The sequence below is a fragment of the Stenella coeruleoalba genome (genome assembly GCF_951394435.1).
Source record: "Stenella coeruleoalba genome assembly, chromosome: 3".
Taxonomy (NCBI): Eukaryota; Metazoa; Chordata; class Mammalia; order Artiodactyla; family Delphinidae; genus Stenella; species Stenella coeruleoalba.
In genome coordinates, this window is record NC_137148.1 from 22,536,641 (window position 1) to 22,560,150 (window position 23,510).

General features: G+C 35.1%; 1 protein-coding gene across 1 annotated transcript in view; it reads left to right on the top strand.

Moving 5' to 3' along the window:
- Positions 1-18,224: 18,224 nt before the first annotated feature.
- The window catches only part of LOC307184393 (uncharacterized protein), a 43,328-nt gene continuing 38,042 nt past the window's right edge, over positions 18,225-23,510 (top strand). The window contains exon 1 of the mRNA XM_079917899.1: positions 18,225-19,688. Within this exon, the coding sequence (XP_079774025.1) occupies positions 18,240-18,797 (558 nt within the window). The 5' untranslated portion in view covers positions 18,225-18,239 and the 3' untranslated portion in view covers positions 18,798-19,688. The remainder of the gene's footprint in view (positions 19,689-23,510) is intronic.

Sequence of the window (23,510 nt, forward strand, 5' to 3'; positions counted from 1 at the left end):
TACCTATTGTTCTCTAGATCCTAACCAGTATTCTTAAACAGTAAAAAAAAAAAAAAAAAAAAAAAGGATAAAACAAGAATTTGAAAGAAAACACAAATTTATAATTAGGAGATAATGTAATATGCATATAGCACATCACAAACACTATAAGAAATTCAATAAATCAATAGTTAAAAAATCCCTAAATATACAGAAATGAGAATAATATTTAAATAAACAAAATTATTTTAAAAAGCAATAAAATCTTTTTTTTTTTTGACCACACCATGTGGCTTGTGGGATCTTAATTCCCCAACCAGGGATCGAACCCAGGCCATCAGCAGTGGAAGTGCAGAGTCCTAACCACTGGACTGCCACAGAATTCCCTAAAATCTTTTTCAATAGCAATAAAATATATGATTTATATTAAAGCAGAGAAAGAGATATTCTCCTGCTCTGAATTTTCTGGTCTATAGGAAAGGTTCTGGTGAATGAAATACAGGCAGAAATGTTTTTCAACTCCAAGAAGGGTCGGAGAACTCTTTACTTATCGTTAACTACTCCATTCTTTCTCTACTGCTGTGATGGAGGAGGTTGTATGTCCCATGTGATATATTTAAAACTAGTAAACTCTCCATCATCCAGTAACCCAGAATTATTGATTTCCCAAAGTCCCCTGCCAACCTACATGCGACATGGTGTGTGAATAGAAAATAAACTTTTGCTATATAAATCCCTTGAGAATATTGTCATTGTTGTTGTTTCTGCAGCATAATTTAGTCCGTGCTTACTGACTTACAATACTGGTATCAGGAACTGGGTGTTATTGTTACAAAATATCTAAATGTGTGGCAATGGCTTAGAAAGTAAGTTCCAAAAATGAGGATGCTAATCTCAGAGATTGAAAAGATGGTACCACATGTTATGTAGTGGCAAAGTAGCTTTTTAAAAAATGGATGACTTTTCTTAAAAAAGAAAACATTGTAGGTTCTAAATGAATAGGTTGGAAAGCCATATGTGAGTGTTCAAAGTTATTGTAAATTTTTATCAAGTTAATACAAAAAAGAAGAGTTTAGAAAAATTATTGGCCTATTGCAAGCAAAATTGAAAGGAATACAAAGAGTTCAGAAATTCAGGCAGTGTTGGATAAGTCAACTGTTTTAATTTCTTTTTAAGAGCAAGAAAACCCTCCTAAAACTTCCTTAGTTAACTTAACTCCAAATATGATTAGCCAATATTGTAATCCAGGCCAAAGCCTAAACCATTAGAAAGGAACACATTCTAATATATAGTAGGCAGAAAACAAACATCCCTGTGGTTTATGATTCCATAGTTTCTTGACTCAACAAATTTGCTTTCAGGAAGAATAGGACAGCATGACTGGATAGTAAAAGAAAAAAAAAGTGTTTCCTGCATATAACATACAAAAAAACTACTTATGCCTGTGTACATTTTTACCTTTCTCCTGCAGCTAACACCTCCTCACTCAAATCTGCCCTCTTACAAACAACTTATGATATTCCAAACATAACATATTGTTTCAAGTCTGTATTTTCTTATGCTACCTTTTTACTGATCTGCACTCTGAGACTTGGTCTACCAAAGGAATGCTTTAACCTAATAGACTCCACTCAAGTAACTGCCTCTGAGAGAGCCTTCCTTAACCTCTCTTAATCTCTTTCCCAAGACTAGTTGAGTTTACCTCTCTATTTTTATGTCACTATGATGTTTAGGAATTACACATTTTGTAACCCTTTACCTTTGCTATTATGTTTTATTTATTTATTTTTTACATCTTTATTGGAGTATAATTGCTTTACAATGGTGTGTTAGTTTCTGCTTTATAACAAAGTGAATCAGTTATACATATACCTATGTTACCATATCTCTTCCGTCTTGCGTCTCCCTCCCTCCCACCCTCCCTATCCCACCCCTCTAGGTGGTTGCAATGCACCGAGCTGATCTCCCTGTGCTATGTGGCTGCTTCCCACTAGCTATCTATTTTATGTTCAGTAGTGTATATATGTCCATGCCACTCTCTCACTTTGTCACAGCTTACCCTTCCCCCTCCCCATGTCCTCAAGTTCATTCTCTGGTAGGTCTGTGTCTTTATTCCTGTCTTACCCTTAGGTTCTTCATGACATTTTTTTCCTTAAATTCCATACATATGTGTTAGCATACGGTATTTGTCTTTCTCTTTCTGACTTACTTCACTCTGTATGACAAACTCTAGGTCCATCTACCTCATTACAAATAACTCAATTTCGTTTCTTTTTATGGCTGAGTAATATTCCATTGTATATATGTGCCACATCTTCTTTATCCATTCATTCAATGATGGACACTTAGGTTGTTTCCATCTCTGGGCTATTGTAAATAGAGCTGCAATGAACATTGTGGTACATGACTCTTTTTGAATTATGGTTTTCTCAGGGTATATGCCCAGTAGTGGGATTGCTGGGTCATATGGTAGTTCTATTTGTAGTTTTTTTTTTTTTAAATATTTTTTTTTTAGATGTTGGGGGTAGGAGTTTATTAATTAATTAATTAATTTTTGCTGTGTTGGATCTTCGTTTCTGTGCGAAGGCTTTCTCCAGCTGTGGCAGGCGGGGGCCACCCTTCATCGCGGTGCGCAGGCCCCTCACTACAGCGGCCCCTCCTGCTGCGGAGCACAGGCTCCAGACACGCAGGCTCAGTAGTTGTGGCTCACGGGCCCAGTTGCTCCACGGCATATGGGATCCTCCCAGACCAGGGCTCGAACCCGTGTCCCCTGCATTAGCAGGCAGACTCTCAACCACTGCGCCACCAGGGAAGCCCCTATTTGTAGTTTTTTAAGGAACCTCCATACTGTTCTCCATAGTGGCTGTACCAATTCACATCCCCACCAGCAGTGCAAGAGTGTTCTCTTTTCTCCACACCGTCTCCAGCATTTATTGTTTCTAGATTTTTTGATGATGGCCATTCTGACTGGTGTGAGATGATATCTCATTGTAGTTTTGATTTGCATTTCTCTAATGATTAATGATGTTGAGCATTCTTTCATGTGTTTGTTGGCAGTCTGTATATCTTCTTTGGAGAAATGTCTATTTAGGTCTTCTGCCCATTTTTGGATTGTGTTGTTTGTTTTTTTTTGTTATTGAACTGCATGAGCTGCTTGTAAATTTTGGAGATTAATCCTTTGTCAGTTGCTTCATTTGAAAATATTTTCTCCCATTTTGAGGATTGTCTTTTGGTCTTGTTTATGGTTTCCTTTGCTGTGCAAAAGCTTTGAAGTTTCATTAGGTCCTATTTGTTTATTTTTGTTTTTATTTCCATTTCTCTAGGAGGTGGATCAAAAAGGATCTTGCTGTGATTTTTGTCATAGAGTGTTCTACCTATGTTTTCCTCTAAGAGCATGATAGTTTCTGGCCTTACATTTAGGTCTTTAATCCATTTTGAGCTTATTTTTGTGTATGGTGTTAGGGAGTGATCTAATCTCATACTTTTACATGTACCTGTCCAGTTTTCCCAGCACCAGTTATGGAAGAGGCTGTCCTTTGTACACTGTACATTCCTGCTTCCCTTATCAAAGATAAGGTGACCATATGTGCGTGGGTTTATCTCTGGGCTTTCTATCCTGTTCCATTGATCTATCTTTCTGTTTTTGTGCCAGTACCATACTGTCTTGATTACTGTAGCTTTGTAGTATAGTCTGAAGTCAGGGAGCCTGATTCCTCCAGCTCTGTTTTTTGTTCTCAAGATTGCTTTGGCTATTCGGGGTCTTTTGTGTTTCCATACAAATTGTGAAATTTTTTGTTCTAGTAGTGTGAAAAATGCCAGTGGTAGATTGATAGGGATTGCATTGAATCTGTAGATTGCTTTGGGTAGTATAGTCATTTTCACAATGTTGATTCTTCCAATCCAAGAACTTGGTATATCTCTCCATCTGTTTGTATCATCTTTACTTTCTTTTATCAGTGTCTTATAATGTTCTGCATACAGGTCTTTTGTCTCCTTAGGTAGGTTTATTTCTAGATATTTTATTCTTTTTGTTGGAATGGTAAATGAGAGTGTTTTCTTGATTCAAATTTCAGATTTTTCATTATTAGTGTATAGGAATGCCAGAGATATCTATGCATTAATTTTGTATCCTGCTACTTTACCAAATTCATTGATTAGCTCTAGTAGTTTTCTGGTAGCATCTTTAGGATTCTCTATGTATAGTATCATGTCATCTGCAAACAGTGACAGCTTTACTTCTTCTTTTCCGATTTGGATTCCTTTTATTTCCTTTTCTTCTCTGATTGCTGTGGCTAAAACTTCCAAAACTATGTTGAATAAGAGTGATAAGAGTGGGCAACCTTGTCTTTTTCCTGATCTTAGTGGAAATGGTTTCAGTTTTTCACCATTGAGGACGATGTTGGCTGTGGGTTTGTCATATATGGCCTTTATTATGTTGAGGAAAGTTCCCTCTATGCCCACTTTCTGGAGAGTTTTTATCATAAATGGGTGTTGAATTTTGTCGAATGATTTCTCTGCATCTATTGAGATGACCATATGGTTTTTCTCCTTCAGTTTGTTAATATGGTATATCACATTGATTGATTTGATCGATATGTATGTTCCTATTCCCATTTTCTTAATTGTTTTGGGTTTGTTATTATAGGTCTTTTCCTTCTCTTGTGTTTCTTGCCTAGAGAAGATCCTTTAGCATTTGTTGTAAAGCTGGTTTGGTGGTGCTGAACTCTCTCAGCTTTTGCTTGTCTGTAAAGGTTTTAATTTCTCCATCAAATCTGAATGAGATCCTTGCTGGGTAGAGTAATCTTGGTTTTAGGTTTTTCTCCTTCATCACTTTAAATATGTCCTGCCAGTCCCTTCTGGCTTGCAGAGCTTCTGCTGAAAGATCAGCTGTTAACCTTATGGGGATTCCCTTGTGTGTTATTTGTTGTTTTTCCCTTGCTGCTTTTAATATGTTTTGTTTGTATTTAATTTTTGACAGTTTGATTAATATGTGTCTTGGCATGCTTCTCCTTAGATTTATCCTGTATGGGACTCTCTGTGATTCCTGGACTTGATTAACTATTTCCTTTCCCATATTAGGGAAGTTTTCAACTATAATCACTTCAAATATTTTCTCAGTCCCTTTCTTTTTCTCTTCTTCTTCTGCGACCCCTATAATTCGAATGTTGGTGCATTAAAGTTGTCCCAGAGGTCTCTGAGACTGTCCTTAGTTCTTTTCATTCTTTTTTCTTTATTCTGCTATGCAGTAGTTATTTCCACTATTTTATCTTCCAGGTCACTTATCCTTTCTTCTGTCTCAGTTACTCTGCTATTGATCCCATCTAGAGTATTTTTAATTTCATTTATTGTGTTGTTCATCATTGCTTATTTCATCTTTAGTTCTTCTAGGTCCTTGTTAAATGTTTCTTGTGTTTTCTCTATTCTATTTCCAAGATTTTGGATCATCTTTACTATCATTATTCTGAATTATTTTTCAGGTAGACTGCCTATTTCTTCTTCATTTGTTAGGTCTGGTGGGTTTTTACCTTGCTCCTTCATCTGCTGTGTGTTTTTCTGTCTTCTCATTTTGCTTATCTTACTGTGTTTGGGATCTCCTTTTTGCAGGCTGCATGTTCGTAGTTCCCATTGTTTTTGGTGTCTGTCCCCAGTGGCTAAAGTTGGTTCAGTGGGTTGTGTAGACTTCCTGGTGGAGGGAACTAGTGCCTGTGTTCTGGTGGATGAGGCTGGATCTTGTCTTTCTGGTGGCCAGGTCCACGTCTGGTGGTGTGTTTTGGGGCATCTGTGGACTTATTATGATTTTAGACAGCCTCTCTGCTAATAGGTGGGGTTGTGTTCCTGTCTTGCTAGTTGTTTGGCATAGAGTGTCCAGCACTGTAGCTTGCTGGTCGTTGAGTGAAGCTGGGTGTTGGTGTTGAGGTGGAGATCTCTGGGAGATTTTTGCCGTTTGATATTACATGGAGCTGGGAGGTCTCTTGTGGACCAGTGTCCTGAAGTTGGCTCTCCCACGTCAGAGGCACAGCACTGACTCCTGGCTGCAGCACCAAGAGCCTTTCATCCACACAGCCAGCTCGCCGGCCCCACAACTGTTGCGGCTTCGGGTGCCGGGGCCCCTCCAGATCCAGCAGCCTCAGTGAGGCCGCCCTTCCCTCGGGCTCCGGGGCAGTTCTGTGACGGCGGAGGGAAGAGACCGCTATTATGTTTTTAAATATGACTTCGCTTCACCAAATTTTGAGTGCCTTTGAAACCAGGTCTTCTGTCTTATAATTGTTATAAGCTCAGTATGCAGCATTTAGTAGACACTTAGTCAATACTTGTCAAATGACAGAATAAAAATAAAACAGATTTTTTTTGCCTTATACTCAGTTGAATATCACATTAAATGATGACATTTTGAAATAAAAAATTAAGCAGCATATTACAATTAATGATGTTTTAAAAAATGTTTTCTTCTTCTAAGTTTCTCTTTTCTACTAATAGTTTCCTGTGTTTATGGAAGCTAATTAGTGAAGTGTCTGATTTTCTTCACTAGCCTAAAAAATCTTAGATCTTCACAATGATTTTAATATTTTAGTAGTAAGAGAACTTTATTTTCTTCCTCATTATGCTGTTGATAGGATTCAATTAATCCCATTGTCTAGTTCTATAAATAGCTGCCTTTACAAAAAATTGTTTGCTGTTTTCATTTTATGTTTTCTAGTTGTTCTTCCAAGAAATACCATGTTACAATAATTATATATGTTTATATATATATACACGTGTATATATATGTGTTTGTGTGTGTGTGTGTGTGTATATATATATATATATATATATATATATATATATGGAGAGGTAAGAGCTGAGATCTGTAGAGTGAGTTAGCAAGCTGAAAATCCAGGAGAGCTAATTGTTTAGTTTCAGTCCAAGTCAGAAGTCTTGAGAACTAGAAAAGCCAATGCTGTTGTTCCAATCCAAAGGTCAGCAGGCTCGAGACATAGGAGGGGCCAATGTTTCAGTTCAATTCTGAAGTCAGGAAAAAAGCTGATCATTCAGTTTGAAGGCTATCAGGCAGAAAGAATTCTCCCTTACTTGGAGGAAGGTAAGCTGTTTTAATTTTTTTTTTTTTTTAGTTTAAGTTATCAACAGATGGTCTCTACATTATAGAGACCAATCTACTTCACTCTACCAATTTAAATGTTAATTGCATCCAAAACACCCTCAGAAAAACACCTAGAGTAATGTTTGAACAAATATCTGGCCACTTTGCAGCACAGTCAATTTGACACATAAAATTAACAAACAATGTGTCTATAATTGCATTTGCATTGTGCATATAAGGTTTCTGTCTATTATAAAAATGTTATAATTATTTCAATTATAATGTTCATGTCACATTTAAAAATATAGGAGAAGAATCTCAAGGCCATATAAGAATATAGAATAACCATAGCTGGAATCAATTGTGGAGAAGGTCAGGAAATAATTGAACAATGAATGTCAGTGGCTGAGTAGAAATACAGCTCAACTATGAATCATAGGAGAAATGAGTACAGTTCCGATGGTCAGAGAGAAGACAAAAAAACTGTTCTTGGAGTGATTATTTTTATACATTAACCACCAAATCCAGTGATTTAATGCAATAGGAGTGTCTTTCTTACTCATGGGAAGTCCAAAATGGGTTTGTCTGATGAATATGTGGTCTTATAAATGGTCTTTCAGGTATACAGGTCCCCTCCCCGGTTTGGTCTACCCTGCTTCAGAACTTTGAATCCTCTGAATTCAGCCAGCATGTCTGATAAAGATGGTAGAAATAACACATGGGAAATATTTGGGGCCAGGCCTGGAAGTCATCTGTGTAACTTCTGATGACTTACTTGCCACAACTGAGTCACATGACCACACTAACTGCATAGAGCCTAGGAAAGGAAATCTGGCTCTGTTCAGAAAGAAAAAAAAAATGGTTTGGAGAACAAATGGGCAACCTTTGCCACAAATTAGAAGCAAACCACTGCTGATTTTAAAGTGATGAATCGAAAAATTGAGGTTAAAAGACCAGAGGGTCTTTTCTGAAATCTGTGTGCATGGTATATTGCCGTATCTAAAGATAATACAATGAGCAAGTTCAAAATTAAAATTTATCCCTTGAAAAATCATTCTCATTCATCGTCTATAAAGTATATAATTCTCTATTATATATTTCTTCAAATAAAAAATTGCCAATAAATAAATGAATTAACATAATAAAAACAAACAATATTCCTGAAGATATATAATAAATGGTCATGACATTTGCCCCCATAGTTTATGCCTAAACTTTAGCAGTATATTTTTAACCCTGAGTCAACAGAAAAAAAGAAGTTATGAATTAGATTCTGATTAAAAAGAAAATCTTCCCCCAAACTTATGAGAATCAATAGGGATTTTAGGAAAAAAAACAATAAATACACAAAACTTTTTGGGTATCACTGAAGTTAAGAGAAATGAAAATTAAACTACCCAAGATATTTGATTTTGCTATTAGAATTTGAAAAGACAATTATGAAAATAAACATTCAGCCTGAAGGGCAATTTTTAAAGGTAAATATTAATTTTGAAAATTAAAGAACAAGGACATAGATAGGTAGAAAATTGAAATAAAAGTACTATAATCTTCCTCTGCCAAATTCTTACCAAAATAAGATTTAAATTATGCATTTATGTATATGTGTGTATATATGTTTGTTAGTTGTTAGCTTGTGCAAGTGTGCTTTATATGTATATATGTACTATATATATATAGTAATTAAAATATGTGGCTTTAAGCTTAAGTAACTCTTACTCATGTCAGCTATAGTCTGGACTATAGCCATAATGAATAGCTTGATAAGTGCTTAATAAGTTTATGATATTATCACCACATATTATCCAGTATAGAATATCCTTTTTAAACAAATATTAATAATAAAAAGGTATTTTAGATTTATTTAGACATAGATACTAAGAATATATCATTTTAAAATTAAATATATGGTCAATGAGAAAATAAAACGGTTAAGGTTTTTTAAAATACTTTTCCCACACAGTATCGTCTCTTTCCAGTAAAGAGTCATGAGAATATAGCAGGTTTTTGAGTGTTTTCTCTTTAAGGGCTTTCGTCCAAAAATCTTCAATATTTTCCCAAGTTGTTGACATCCATTTTTATATTTTTGATGCTTGTTGTTTTTTTGGTTTTTTTTTTTTCGATACGCGGGCCTCTCACTATTGTGGCCTCTCCCGTTGCGGAGCACAGGCTCCGGACGCGGAGGCTCAGCGGCCATGGCTCACGGGCCCAGCCGCTGCGCGGCATGTGGGCTCTTCCCAGACCAGGGCACGAACCCGTGTCCCCTGCATCGACAGGCAGACTCTCAACCACTGCGCCACAAGGGAAGCCCTTGATGCTTGTTCTTAATCGATGTTTCCTGCAAGTGAACGTTTTCACCCAACAACTAGGACTCATGTGCCTGCTTTCACTGTTTCTTAGTTTGTTGACTAAATTGTTGAGAGTTTACAGTGGGCAGTCATACCACCAAGAATAACAGCCAAGTTGGCACATGCTGGGCTGATAGCAGTTTTAAATGTCATTGATGGTCAGACAGTTTCAGTGATATTGAAAAGTGTAAAAAGTAGATTTAACATAGTAATATTAACTTCTTGAAAATGAAGAGATATAGGCACATGAACAATCAATTTTTCCTTTCCTCCAGTCAGTTTATACTTTATTAATACAGTTTAATGATAGGAGAGAAATTTATAGTAAAGTGTACATGGAATCAGAACATAAGTCCACTTTCCATTCTGCTGTTAGATGTGATGCTTTTATAAAAAAAGGTATAATTCAAATTATATATTGATACTTTATAGGATCAACCACACATTCAACATTCCAGAAAGTTCGTCATATTTGGTTACATGAAATAGTTTGTATATGAACAGATTCTTTTTCAATGACTGTCAGACAAAGTTTTGTATATAAAAAAAACGTATATTTGAGTACTTGCTATATTCTGAGACGTGCCTAGGTGTATACATATAAAGATGTGTTAAATTTAATTTCCGACTCTAAAGTATTTCTTAGAAAATGAAGACAACAAGAAATAATCAAGTAAAAGTGCAATAGGGAATGCCATAACTGAGTACAGAACACAGTGCAATGAGTGTGAAGAAGAAAGAATAATGAATTGTCAAGATATACAGACATTTTTAGAACTTGGATTTGTGTGACTTTAAGAGGGAATACCAATGGATAAGGCTATTCCAGCCAGATGAAATAGCAAAAGCCAAGACACAGAAGTATGAAACTATATAGGACATTAAGGACGGAAGTAGCTTGGCCTGCTGAAATTATTCACTGCATTTACAGAAATGCTATATTAGTAAAAATTATATTATATATCCATATAAGATGTTATATATCCGTGTAAGCATGCTGAGAGTTTTAAGCTTCATCATTGGCACATGATGCAAAAATAAACCTTTGCTGGTATTGTGAAAAATAGGTTAAAGGTAAAAATATTGAAAGTTGACCAGTTATATTGCAAAAAGAGCCTAAACTCAAGATGATGAGGTTTAATTAAGATGTTAAACTTGGCTATAGATGTTAGAAAATAAAATGGGGAGTCATGGAGAAGGTAAAATTGGCAATTAACTAGGAAACTGGTTAAGAAGGAGAAAAAAGTTAATTAATGAATAAACCCCATAATCAATGATGAGATTTTTTAAAAGCTCAATTTAAAACACCTATCTCTCTATAGATAGATGATAAATAGATATTTATAGATGATAGATATGTAGAGATATAGATATATGTATAGAGCTATCATATACATGTGATATCATATATATAATATCTATAACATATATGATATATATGTCATATATGTATGGGCAGAGACAAAAATAATAGTCACTAGTACCTTTCAATCTAGCATGCCTTAGATATTATTAAGAGACTGACATTATTCAAAGCCATTCATTAAGCTTAAATAAAATGAGTTAATTCATTTTTTAAACATTTTTATTTTATCACTATCATTCTCCATGGTATCACTTCAAGTTGTTAAATCTAATCAGTCAATTTATTTATTGTCTTGAAGTAAGGCTTAATGTAATTATTGTTCAATAAATAGTTTTTGACATAGTAAGTAATAGCAACAGTAAAAATAAGATTATCTAATATTTTTTCACAAACAATGACTATTATTCCTGAATCATTTACTACTACAGAAATAACATAGAAACACAGAAAAGGCAGATAAAAGGATGCCAAAGTACCAAAGTATTTTAAGGTAAGTAGTAATGAATACACAAAATTTGCTAAAATTATAAAGAATAAAAACATTGCTAAAAGGACAATAAAATGGTATGGATATTCCTACAATAAGAATACTCTGTACATAAAACTATTAATATTATTGTGCTTGGCTTCTAAAATGCAAAATAATCAGAATATTTCATGTAACAATTGCCTGCAAGAATTTTCTCTCTGAAAATCTCTAACATTTTAAAGTCTCTCAAATTATGTAATCAATCAATGCAAACATTATTTTTGAAACTATCATTTTCCCTTAGAGATAGCAAATGCTTTGAAGATGAAAGGACAATGCATTTAGATGGCTTGTAAAAAGAAATCTATTTCCAAACACATTCTTCTTAATATTTTTCTTTAGGTAATTTTATAATTATCTCACAATTGATGTAAAAATGAGATTTTGATGTGAATTTTTTCATAATTTGACCACATACTTTGCTTTTTTATACTTATTGATAGTTGGATAACAATACAGTAGAAAATCATACAAGGCAGTGCTGGAAATCTATGTTGCTTGAACTGAAGATTTATTGATAAGACATTGCATCATAATTTGTAAAAGATAGAGAATCACATTGTAGTGAATAAGATTAGTCCTCTCTGCTGTTGAAATAATCAGTAAGTGAGGTAAGCCAGAAAGGGGATGAGGACAATTCCTAACCCCACACATCATTTCTATTGATTATACCCAGATCTTACACTAGCCATGATATGTGTCTGCCCAGATATCCAAAGATTAGATTTGAATCCAACCCTGTGCTGTTGTTTCCTCTTATGTGCATAGATTTCCATTTATCATCAGCAACCAACATAGTGCCCCAAGAGTAACTGAGAATTTTCAAGCATTCTTCAAATGTCCCATAAGTTAAAAGACAAGTTAAAGATGCTCAAACTTCAGCTCTAGGCCAAGCTTTAGGTAAACATATTTTAGAAGATATGTATCATTCCCTTAAAAATCAACCATAAATTAAATAACCCATTGCTGGGTGTAAGACTACCATTAAAAAGCAAATGTAGCAAAGTTATCATTAGATTTATTGACCTTTAAATAATGTAAAGTTTGAACCACTGAGTTTTCTTATATTTCATTTTTTCTAGGATATTCGTGTGTAACAAATCCATAGTCTGCTATAATCAGAAACCACTGACAGGCTTCCTCAAAAATGTTAATTTGTAAGCCACAATAATGAACCTCTGGCTGAAGTAAAACCACAAGAAACATTTCCCCATAGATTCAGAAGAAATAGGAGTCACTCCTGAGGCTCATTTGCGCTGCATTCTCGCTCTAGGCACAACACGTTAATAAACTCAGTTTTGATTACAACAGAGGTGTGTCCTTGGCTGCCCCCTCTTGGTGGACTCAATAATATTATAGTACTCACATGTGAGACCCCTTTACTTCCAGCTGTTAGAGACCACCTAGCTTGTTACAGTGAAATACTATGCTGAATATAATCTCAAAGTTTTTCTTGAACCCTGTGCTGTTGTTTATTTTTATTCATAAGATTAAGTATATAATTTAGGAATCTGATCAGATTATGTCATCTTATGTCCCTGAGTGAAACCTGGCCTATATCTTTATTTTCTATTATTGTTTCCCTTTTATATTTGTAGATTTTATTGTTGCTAATAAGAGAAAGTGGCAACAGGTAGGAGAATATGCACAATAAACCTGACAACATGAATTAGCCCTGAAGGCCAATAAGTAGAATGTCTCAAAACACTGGTGAGCTTTGGACAAATTTGCCTTGGGTCACTACTCAAGACCTCATATGGACTCTTTTCTGTTTGTCTCCCTGAGAATCAATTTGTTTATTCCATCTACCAGGAAGTGCAGCAAGTAAGGTTTACTGATGGTGACAGCTGGCATTTGGTCAGGATATAGACACCCAGGATGTAAAAGCAGCATATTTATTTCCAACTATCTCAGCTCTCATAGGTTGTCCCAGTGGAATCCTCATCCCCACCCAGGGAAATTCATGCTTCATCCATGTACTCTCACCATAGACCTAAACAGCGTTTGTATCTTTTGAAATTTTACACTTTTACCAAACACACTTACATGGACCAAGAGTCAGAGAAGCTGAAGGAAGATCCTAGGGAAGGTGGAATATTTTAAGGGTCAGCAGCTGTGTCATGCTAATAAGATGAGCAAGTAATTAAGTAGCAGTATGTGTGATCTACAAAATGGCTGTTGCTTCACTTCTGTCTTTCAAATACAATCTACCCTCCATATCCACGGATTCTAGGGCTCCACATCCAAGAAGTCAACCAACAACACATTGAAAATTTTGGAAAAAAAATTTCAGAATTTCCAAACATCAAAACTTGAATTTACAGCACTGACAATTATTTACATAGCATTTACTTTGTATTTACAACTATTTACATAGCATTTACATTGTATTAGGTACTATAAGTAGTCTAGAGATATTTTAAAATATATGAGGATATACATAGATATATCCTCATATACATAGGATAGGATATACATATACATAGTGTTTGTCTATAACTATACATGGTTATAGACAAACACTATGCCATTTTATATAGGGTATTTGAGTACCTGAGGATTTTGGTGTCCTTGGGGGTCCTGGAATCAGTCCCCCACAGACACTGAGAGACGACTGTATCATGCACAAGAATCTCTCTTATGACCCATCTTAATGGGAAATCAGTGGGAAAAGGATTTCTGGGAAAGGCAGTTTGGCCTAGCCAAATGGATATATTATAAAGGCACCCAAGTATGTTTTATTGTTATTTAGTATGTTAAAATATCTGTATTGATTAAATGTGTTTGTTTTCTACTTATTTAAAAACTTCTAACATTCTATAAATATATAGATTTTGTAATTTTCTAGGAATTATTCCCTTAAATTAATATGAAAATATTCAGAGAGTAAATTTGTTATTAAATATAAAAATTTGCCAATTGTTACAATATTCCATGGAATGATTATGGGGGGGTTTGGGCACTTTATTGATTATGGTTCAACTATTTTGATCTACATACAAGGATTATTTTGGCTTTCTGTTGCTTCTTCTTCAAACATTGTCAATATTTTTTGCAATTGATATTTCCTGGAAGTACAATAAATCCAATTATTTTAAAGTTTTATTTGTGAAAAATACTTTGTCAAGTACAAAGATTAATTAATGAAAGCAATGTCTTCGCACAATCATCTCCCTGACAGTAAACTGTTTGAATTATGTTGTCATGCTCATATTAGCTAGATAGGGTTTAATTTTTAGGCAATGATAAATATATTCTAGGAATACAACAATAATAATGCATACATATGTTAATTGATGAAAGAGCAAGTATAAATGCATATGTTTTAAATTAATTTATTTTCTGGGTTCACTTACCTTTCCATAATAGCTTACACTTAATTTACATTATGTTCTTCTATGTTTACATCCACGCTAGAGTCTACATGTTCCTGAAAAATTAAATATTTTGTTGCATTAACAATGTCAAGTAGAGTTAGACTCTTCTGTTAACACTTGTTATTATGTAGGCAATCACTAAGCATACAATGATTTCATAATGCTATTATGTGCTTCTACGGTGATAAAGAGCTTGTATTGATGGACAAAAATAGTTGAAAAAGCAATGGTGTTTCTTGCATTATAAAATCTGTTACCATTATCTGTATAACTCCTTAATCCCATACGTTCATCCTAAATCTTCTCCAAGTACATGAAACCTTAAAATAGACTTTTTTGTGAAACTCCATAGGCTCTGCAGCTGGTTAATTTGTTCATCTCCAGTAGTGCTGAAATAGACCGGTGACACCTAAATGAACTCTCTGGCATACTGTGAGAGTGCTAACATGTCAATTATAGATGCCTCTGTTAAACTTTCCTGGAATTATGTGTCCCAGGGAGCTAATTTATAGGACTAAAGGATTTGATATAGGTGTCGATTAAGCTGAATTTGGATTTCCCATAATTGGCAAATCTTAATTGAAATGTGCTCTCATTTGTCAGTATAGTCAGTTCCAGTCTTTAGTATATTAATTCTACAATTTTCCTCATTTCTCTTCAACATTTCACTAATAACCTTTATATGAAGCTGAATATGGTATTGTATAGTGACAATTTTTCTCTCATAAAAGACTGTAAAAGCTGATGTGTGTGATAATTTTACTGGAAAGGAAAGAATGCAGCTGTTTATGGCATTGGAGGACCATGTACAATCCTGCATTATTCCAACCACCCTTCTTCCCATGAATTTTTTTGGGAACATTACTATGCCCTGGGCCAGTGTCTAAAATCAGAAACGCATAGTTTTCTGGTTATCTGGACTGTCGCATAAGGCTGAAACTCAAAGTTAAATACAGCCCTTCTACTCTTAAAAAACTCCAATATATTTATATATATATATATATATAATATATATATTTTTATGAATAGAAAGGCTCTATTTGACTTTTATATTAATTATATAGCTAATGTATATAATTATATAATTAATGTAATTTTATACAATTAAATATAATTAACATATATCATGTTTAATATTATTATATAATTAATACATAAATCCTGCTTTATCCAAACATTTAATGATATTTTTCACTCTACTGGGAAAATATTAACATTTCATGAGATATTTCTTTTCTGGGATAAATATTAAAAATAATCGATGTCACTTCAGGGCTTAAATGGGAGAAAATTAACTGAATCTTATGGATCAATGAATTCAAACCTTATTAACAACCATGTGGCATTAGTACTATTAATATTCTCATTTTACAGAGAAGGAGAGTGAAACAAAACATGGCTAACTTTGGATCTGGGCCTTTACCAACTTCCTTCCATTTCTTTCCAGAAAGAAGAAAGTGTGAATTTTAACCATTATTAACTAGGGACTGCTATCAATGTCTCAGTGCAATACTGACTCCCTAAAAAAGGTCACCAGAAACCTTATTGATTAAGCAAACTAATTTTTAGACCAGTGCAGGTATGGAGAACAATGCCTTGACTGAATCTTAGTGCATCTCAGAAGGGGAAGATACATACAAAATTATCAGAGTCTGGGGCCAACTGGTTTAAAGCAAGTCTTTCATTGTGAGAAGCTCATTGGGGCTGGAAACATTTTTCACACAAAAGTTTAGGATTGTAGGCACAGGCAGGAAATGGCCTTAATAAGTAAACTTGTCTGAAAACCAAACTGCTTGCCCAGGTGAGCAAAATTTTTCCTTTTAGAAGAGCTATTTGCCTAAATAAGCAAATTATGTTATCATATATTGGCTTACAGGATTTCCTTGAATCAAATACAATATCTACCTACTGGTTTCTAGCCCTAAATTCATGAGCAAGAATGTCTAGGGACAAAGTCAAGACAAGTTAAAATGGTAGGAGGGGTGGGGTTCAGTTCTTAGTTAAGATTCCTAGGCTATGTTAATGCAATTCAATTCTCAGTACCTTTCTTGGAAAAGAAAATTTCTCATCTTATCATATGAACAAGTTATACTTAGAAAAGCTTGTGGGAAATCTTTGTAAAATATGTGCCAGCTTTCTCTTTGGTGCTTAAGTTCAGAGGAAGAACAGATCATTGATCTTGTGTCAAATAAAAAATCCTGCTTCCCTCCCATCAGTTACTAATCCCTGTTGTGGATAATTGTCCAATGTGGAAATAACTCCCATTATCAATCTAAGACTGTTCTAATACAATAGCCACTAGCCACATATAACTATTTAAATTTGAACTTTGATTAATTCAAATGTAAAAGGCAATTCCTCAGTCATCCTAATCACATTTCAAGTGCTTAACAGCTACCTGTGGCTAGTAACTACCATGTCAGATAATCCAGAATTGCAGAACATTTCTATCATTAAACAAAGTTCCATGGCACAACTTTGATCAGAGATAATTCTTCATGTTCTGAGAGTTGATTCAGAATATATTCACCTTTAACAAAACATAAATGTCATTTCAGGGTTTTCAGAGCAATAGTCTTATTTATGAATAGGGTTAATGCAAATTGTCATGTAGTGGCATTTCACATTAATTATTATTTTTCATGTGAATGACAGCATGTTTTGCATTCCAATTTTGTATCAAACTCACATTGGACCGTCAATTTTTCCTTTCATTATTTTTTGATAAAAAGCTATTAGGGGCAGTGGGAAATACTTTTTCTCTTAATGTTTCATTGAATGTTCATTAGATATTTATGGGCACACTAAAAATAATACCACTGAGTCATTTCTGGGAAATGCAAAAATACACAAGAAGAATCCCATCATGTGCTATAAAACTTTAATGTATATTAAAATTAAACACCTATGACTTCATAGCTTTACTCTATTCCACGATAGGAAAACAAAAGAATTTCATAAATGAGAGCGAGACATAAGTAGTTGATTCTACTTGATTAGTTTCTTTCAGAACAGAATAATTTAGTTGGAAGTATAAGGAAACAAACTATTTGATCTTTTGCTGTGAAACAGTCCAACATTAACTAAAATTGAGCATCTTCAAGTTTCCATGTAATGTGTGTCCCAACACAGACCATCTGATAGGGCAGTAAAGGCAATTTTTGGTCTGAGTCTGGGCTAATACATTATTACAAGTTCCTTTTTAAAAAGAAATACTTTGAGATAGTAAATTACCAAACCTTGTCTATTAAACATCAATGGGTAAAGTATGATAAATTAAGAAATAAATGCAGTAAATTATGAATTATCTCATATATACAAGTGTGTTTTCTTATTTTCTAACTGGCTCTTAAGGCTAATTTCACCTAGTTATATTCTTACATTTTGAATAACATCCCCATAAATTGAGTCTCTGAACATTTAGTCACGTCTTCTTTGGTCTTGATCTTCTCAATAAAAACACCTAACTCGTGCTATCTCTCTAAGTTAGCGAAAGTAGAGATACCTCCCCCTGGCAACACACAGTGTGCTCCAAAATGGTAGATGTCACAAGATCAGACAGATGCATTTACCTTGTTCTTTTAAGGTAAATCCTCCAATCCCCTATTTAAAATCTCCTCAACCTCAGCAGATTATCCGCGGAAGAGAGGCGCCGACAACCGAGCCTGCGGTGCGCACGCGCAGCGCACGCCGGCCCGCCTTGGTGCTCTGCCCGCTTCCGGCTCTCAGCCAGTCATCTGACCAGCCGCAGCCAGCCGCATCTCTGGCAGCACGTTCAGCTGGCTTGGCAAGAACACTCGCCACAAGAAGGAGCCAGAGCGCTTCCAAATGGTGGCCGAGGGGCTGCGGTCACTGTATCCCCCGGAAGCTGCTGCCCTGGAGGAGCAGTAAGGCTCTCACGAGTTCCACTCCCCGCCGCCGGAGGACTCTGACTCTGACCGTAGCCCAAGCTACTCCTCGCGGGCCTGTACAGTATGCGCAAAACCACCTTCAGGAGGCGTCTGATGAAGAAGGGCTTCCTGGGAATGCGCATAGGGCCGAGCACACCACTGACTCCTTTTTCGCCACCAAACACAGCCTCGCCGAGGATGTGGTGCCCGGCGACACCTGCTCGTTGTGACCTGTGTGGCACCACTTCCACAAGCTCAGCATCTTCGGTACAGATTCCCCAACAGGTTCATGCGTGCCCAGCTGCCTAGCCCAGTGTTGGACAGCATACACACCCTCGGCCCTCCCGGGATTCTGTCTGGAAAGAAAGCACCTCAAGAGAGATTATGACCTTGTGGAGGGCCTGGAGTGGTTCACCAAGCGTGTGGACCGCATCATCCTGCCCTTTGACGCTTCTGAAGTGGGTATCTCCAAAGAGTTCTCAGAGGTCATCAAGGCCCATAGGACAAGAGATGCATTGTGTTGAAGTTCCAGGCCTTGAAGCCCAAACTGCTGTACATGGTGGACGATATGCTGGTCAGTGACACCGCCCGGATGATGGCATGGTGTGCCGGGCCAGGCTGTGAAGGGCCGTGCCTTGTATGGCTCCAGAATAGGCGCTTGGGGCATGACTATGCTGAGGGGCCCGGTGAGGACACTGATGACGTTGAGTGGGTGGTGGACAAGCAGAAGCCCACCTGCAACGAGATCTACGTACTGTCACATTTCAGCTGTCAGGTCATGCGTGCCAGTGCCAAGCAGGAGATGGTGAAGTCCGTGCTGCGCCGTACGGTGTGGGGGAGGTCTGGAAGCTGGCCGATGTAGACCAGGACGGGCTGCTGGGAGATGAGGTATTTGTCCTGGGCAAACACCTCGCCAAAGTCAAGCTCAAGGGCCACAAGGTGCCCGCTGACCTGCCCCCTTGCCTGATCTCATCCTCCAAGCAGAAGCACCAGTGACCCACCCTGCTCCGCCCCCCCAAGCCATCCCAGCACCCGGCCAGGCAGAGACTGGGGAGGGGAAGGGTCACCAGTTCTCAAGGACCCTAAAGACTGAAAGGATGTTTCCTCAGCTTTTGAAAAAGGTAAGGAAAAAAAATTTTTTTTTATAGGATAACAGCACTGATAGGATAACAGTATTGATATCTATCTACTCCTCACTTGAAATTAGTTTACTATGAGCCAGATACTCCATTAAGCACTTTAATATGTATCATGCCTTTTCATAATTACCAAAGCCCAATGAGAAAAGTTATGTCAAATGCTGGTTATAGGATTTTGAATCTCAGTAAGACACCATAACTTTCTAAAGAGTTTATAGCTAATACATAATAGAACTGTAACTTAAATCTGAATTTCAGGTATCTTGATTTCCAAAATAATGTTTTTTTAAAAAGTTTTAGCTGTAATATACAAGTGCAGGAAATTTAATATCCCAAATCTATTTATCAAAAAAACTATCATTACCTCCATAATTAAGGGTTTTCTTATCAAGCCATCAAAAAAATCTTACCTTAAGCAGTCCTGCATGCGTGATGTTTTCTATAATTAGTTTTGCTGTTTGGGAATTTAATGTAAACGTGTTTTCTTGTGCCTGGCTTCTTTCATGCAACATAATGTTCTTGAGATTTTTCTGTGTTGCTGCATGCATCATGGTTGATCCTTTGTCATTGCTAAAAAAAAAATCATTGCATAAGTATACTTCCATCTGTTTATCCAGTCTCCCGTTGATGGATATTTGGGTTGCTTCCAAGTTTTGGCTACTGTAAATCATTGGTTATTTGAGGCTGAAGATGGGTGAGTTTGATTGCTAACAGGCATGAAGGAACATTTGGGGTGATGGAGTTAGTTATGCAAGTATATACATTCAGGTGCATTTTAATATGTGTAAATTTTATCTCAGGAAACTGAATAAAATATCTGTTTTTCATATGGAAGAATGAGCTGTAACACAAATATGACTGCTCCACCACTTTTCTTCAAGCACTTCAGTTATTTCCTAATATTCTTCAGGAAAATATCAAGCTTCATAGCATTTATACAGCGGCTTCTCTGATCTGATTAACTCACAATTGCCTATTTTACTTTCTGACTACCCAACTTTCTAACTTGATCTTCTTACAATACCTTCATGTTCAAATAAAAAATATGTTTACTTTCCTGAACATGTTGTGGTAATTTATGTCTTTACACACTTCCTGAAATGACTTTCTATTTTATTCTATTATGTTATTTGTTTTTTTACTGCCCCCAATTACACAACCCCCCACACACCATAGCATCAGCATCACCATCAACACAGCAAACACGATCCACAACTCTACCACTCTCCACTCTAAGTAATTATAAATCACACTTCAGATTTGGATCACGTGTCATCTCTGTAAATTCTGTGGTTAAATGACTGTGGTTTATAATCTCTGCTCCACCATCCACAAGCTGTGGAACAATGGAAAAGATATCAAACCTTTCTAATCCTGATATTCCTCATTACAAAATAAGGATATAGCAGAATAGCAGTAATTATAGTGATAGTAATTGATTCACATGTTGATTCCCATGGAGGATTAAACAAGAAAAGGAATATAGGTAGTTCATCTAAATGAATGGCATATGACAAACATCTACCTATGTTACTGCAATGCAATAAGTTGGATGAATTACTTCTCCTTTAGCTACTTTATTACCTTTACTTTCTTAAAATTTATACAACAGTGTTGAAATTATCTCATGCTTTTTCATATAATTATATTTTTATAGAGATATAAACATTTTAAATAGATATAATTTTATACACCAAGTTACCGTCACAGTGTTTGGTAAATAGTAATATCTAAAATAGTTTATTGAATTCTTTCAATTGAAATAAGGAATACATACTTTAAATACAATGCCTTCCTTATAGCTAAAACAATTTGAATGATTTTTTTGGCTTCATTACACAAGCATATGGTGGAAGGTACTTTCTGTGTACGCCTAAACCCTCTTTTTCACATCAATCTGACATTGTTTTATCACATTTTCATGTCATAAATACTTTGGAGACTAACTTTTTCTCCTCAAATAACTTTATTTCTTCAACACTTATTTAGCATTTGCTTTAAAGAAAACCTAATCTTATGTGAGAGAATTTCCTTTGAGGTCAACAAAATTCATCATACTGTGAATTTTCCTTAGTTTGATTTTAGCTAGCAATAAAAATATTCTAATGTTCACGTAACATAGAGAATCCAGCTGATTTTTCCTCTTTTCTAGAATAAATTAGTGAATTAGAATCTAATTAAAGTATATTGTACATATCTCCACAAGGAGTTCCTATAAAGACTGATAAAAAGGAAGGCACTGAAATGAGCAAAATATGTCTCTCATAGCCTTATGTATTTCAAAGAATCCAAGGGACTTCCCTGGTGTTCCAGTGGTTAAGACTGCACTTTCACTGCAGGGGGCACAGGTTTGATCCCTGGTCAGGGAACTAAGATCCCACATGCTACGTGGCCAAAAAATAAAAAATCCAAAGCAATGATGTTAATAAATAGTCATGATTTTTATATTATATAGTAAACTGCATGTACACATGCACAACACTATGCATAATAATATGAATATCAATAAATAAAATTAAGTAATATGGGTAATTTAGAAAATATGTGGATTTGTACACTTGGATATAATCTGCATGGAAATAATTAAACTGTTATAAAACTTTAATATACCTTCTTATAGACCTTTTTATATAGAATAAAGAGAAAGGGGTTCAAAAAAGCCCCAAGCAACAATGGTTACATGCACAATAGTTGTTTAGGAAATATTCGTTAAATGAAGGGGTAAATATATGTCCTCTCTGGATAGTAATGCTGATGATGTGAGTAATATATAATAATTGATCCATATCCTAGTAGATATCTTATAAAAGCATGTATAGGCTGGAGCCTCAGTTATTTCCTTGTAAAATAATCATGATAATCATTTTTATTTCATTGGGTAACTGAATAAATTTATTAAAACAATGCCTGGCACATGGTAAGCACTGTATAATTGTTAGTTGTTAACACAACTGTGGCTGTTACTAATGCTACCATAACTACCGCTCGGTTTTCTACTCTGTCCCTCAGTTTTGTCCACTGCAATTGAGGTTTATAATAGCATGCCTGTCTTTGTGAGGATTCATTGAGTTAATATATGTAAAGAAGTAGTAAACACTTGGAGAATATTAGTCATTGAGTAAGTACAATAAAAGTGTTAGCTCTTATTTTTATTTTTTGTTGTGTTTTTGAGAAGTCATATTCTTCCAGATCCTTAGTTTCTCCACTCATAGAGTATAAGGTAAATTATATTGGGAATGTGTTCACATTTAAATTTTGTAATTCTGCATTTGAGGCTCCATCCAATGAAGAGTTTTATTTATCAATATTCTGTAAATTTAGCCAAATATAAACAGATGTACTTGTCAATATGTACTTTGCAACATATAAAAAAAGAATAAATCAACCCCAATGCCTATCCAACAAATGTTTAGTTACACTAGAGTATGTTAATAATAGAATACTGAATACTATTTTTGATCTCAAAACTTTTGATACTTCTATAAGTATTTAGAGAGATATTCAAAGTATTATATATATAGTGCAAATAAAAGAAAATTAAGAATATGTAGTTTATTATTTAAACAATAATTTAATTATAATTTAAATAAAATTAATTTTATATTATGATTTAAACAATTCAATTTAATAATATAATTTTAATAAATTACATATAATTTATATAAATTTATATAAAGTTAATTTAATTTATAATTTAAATAAAATATTATAATTTATTATAATTTAAATGAAAAGAAAAAAGAAATTATTATGGAAGCTTATCAATCATACGTGAGCATTGAATTTGGAGAAATATAAAAATAC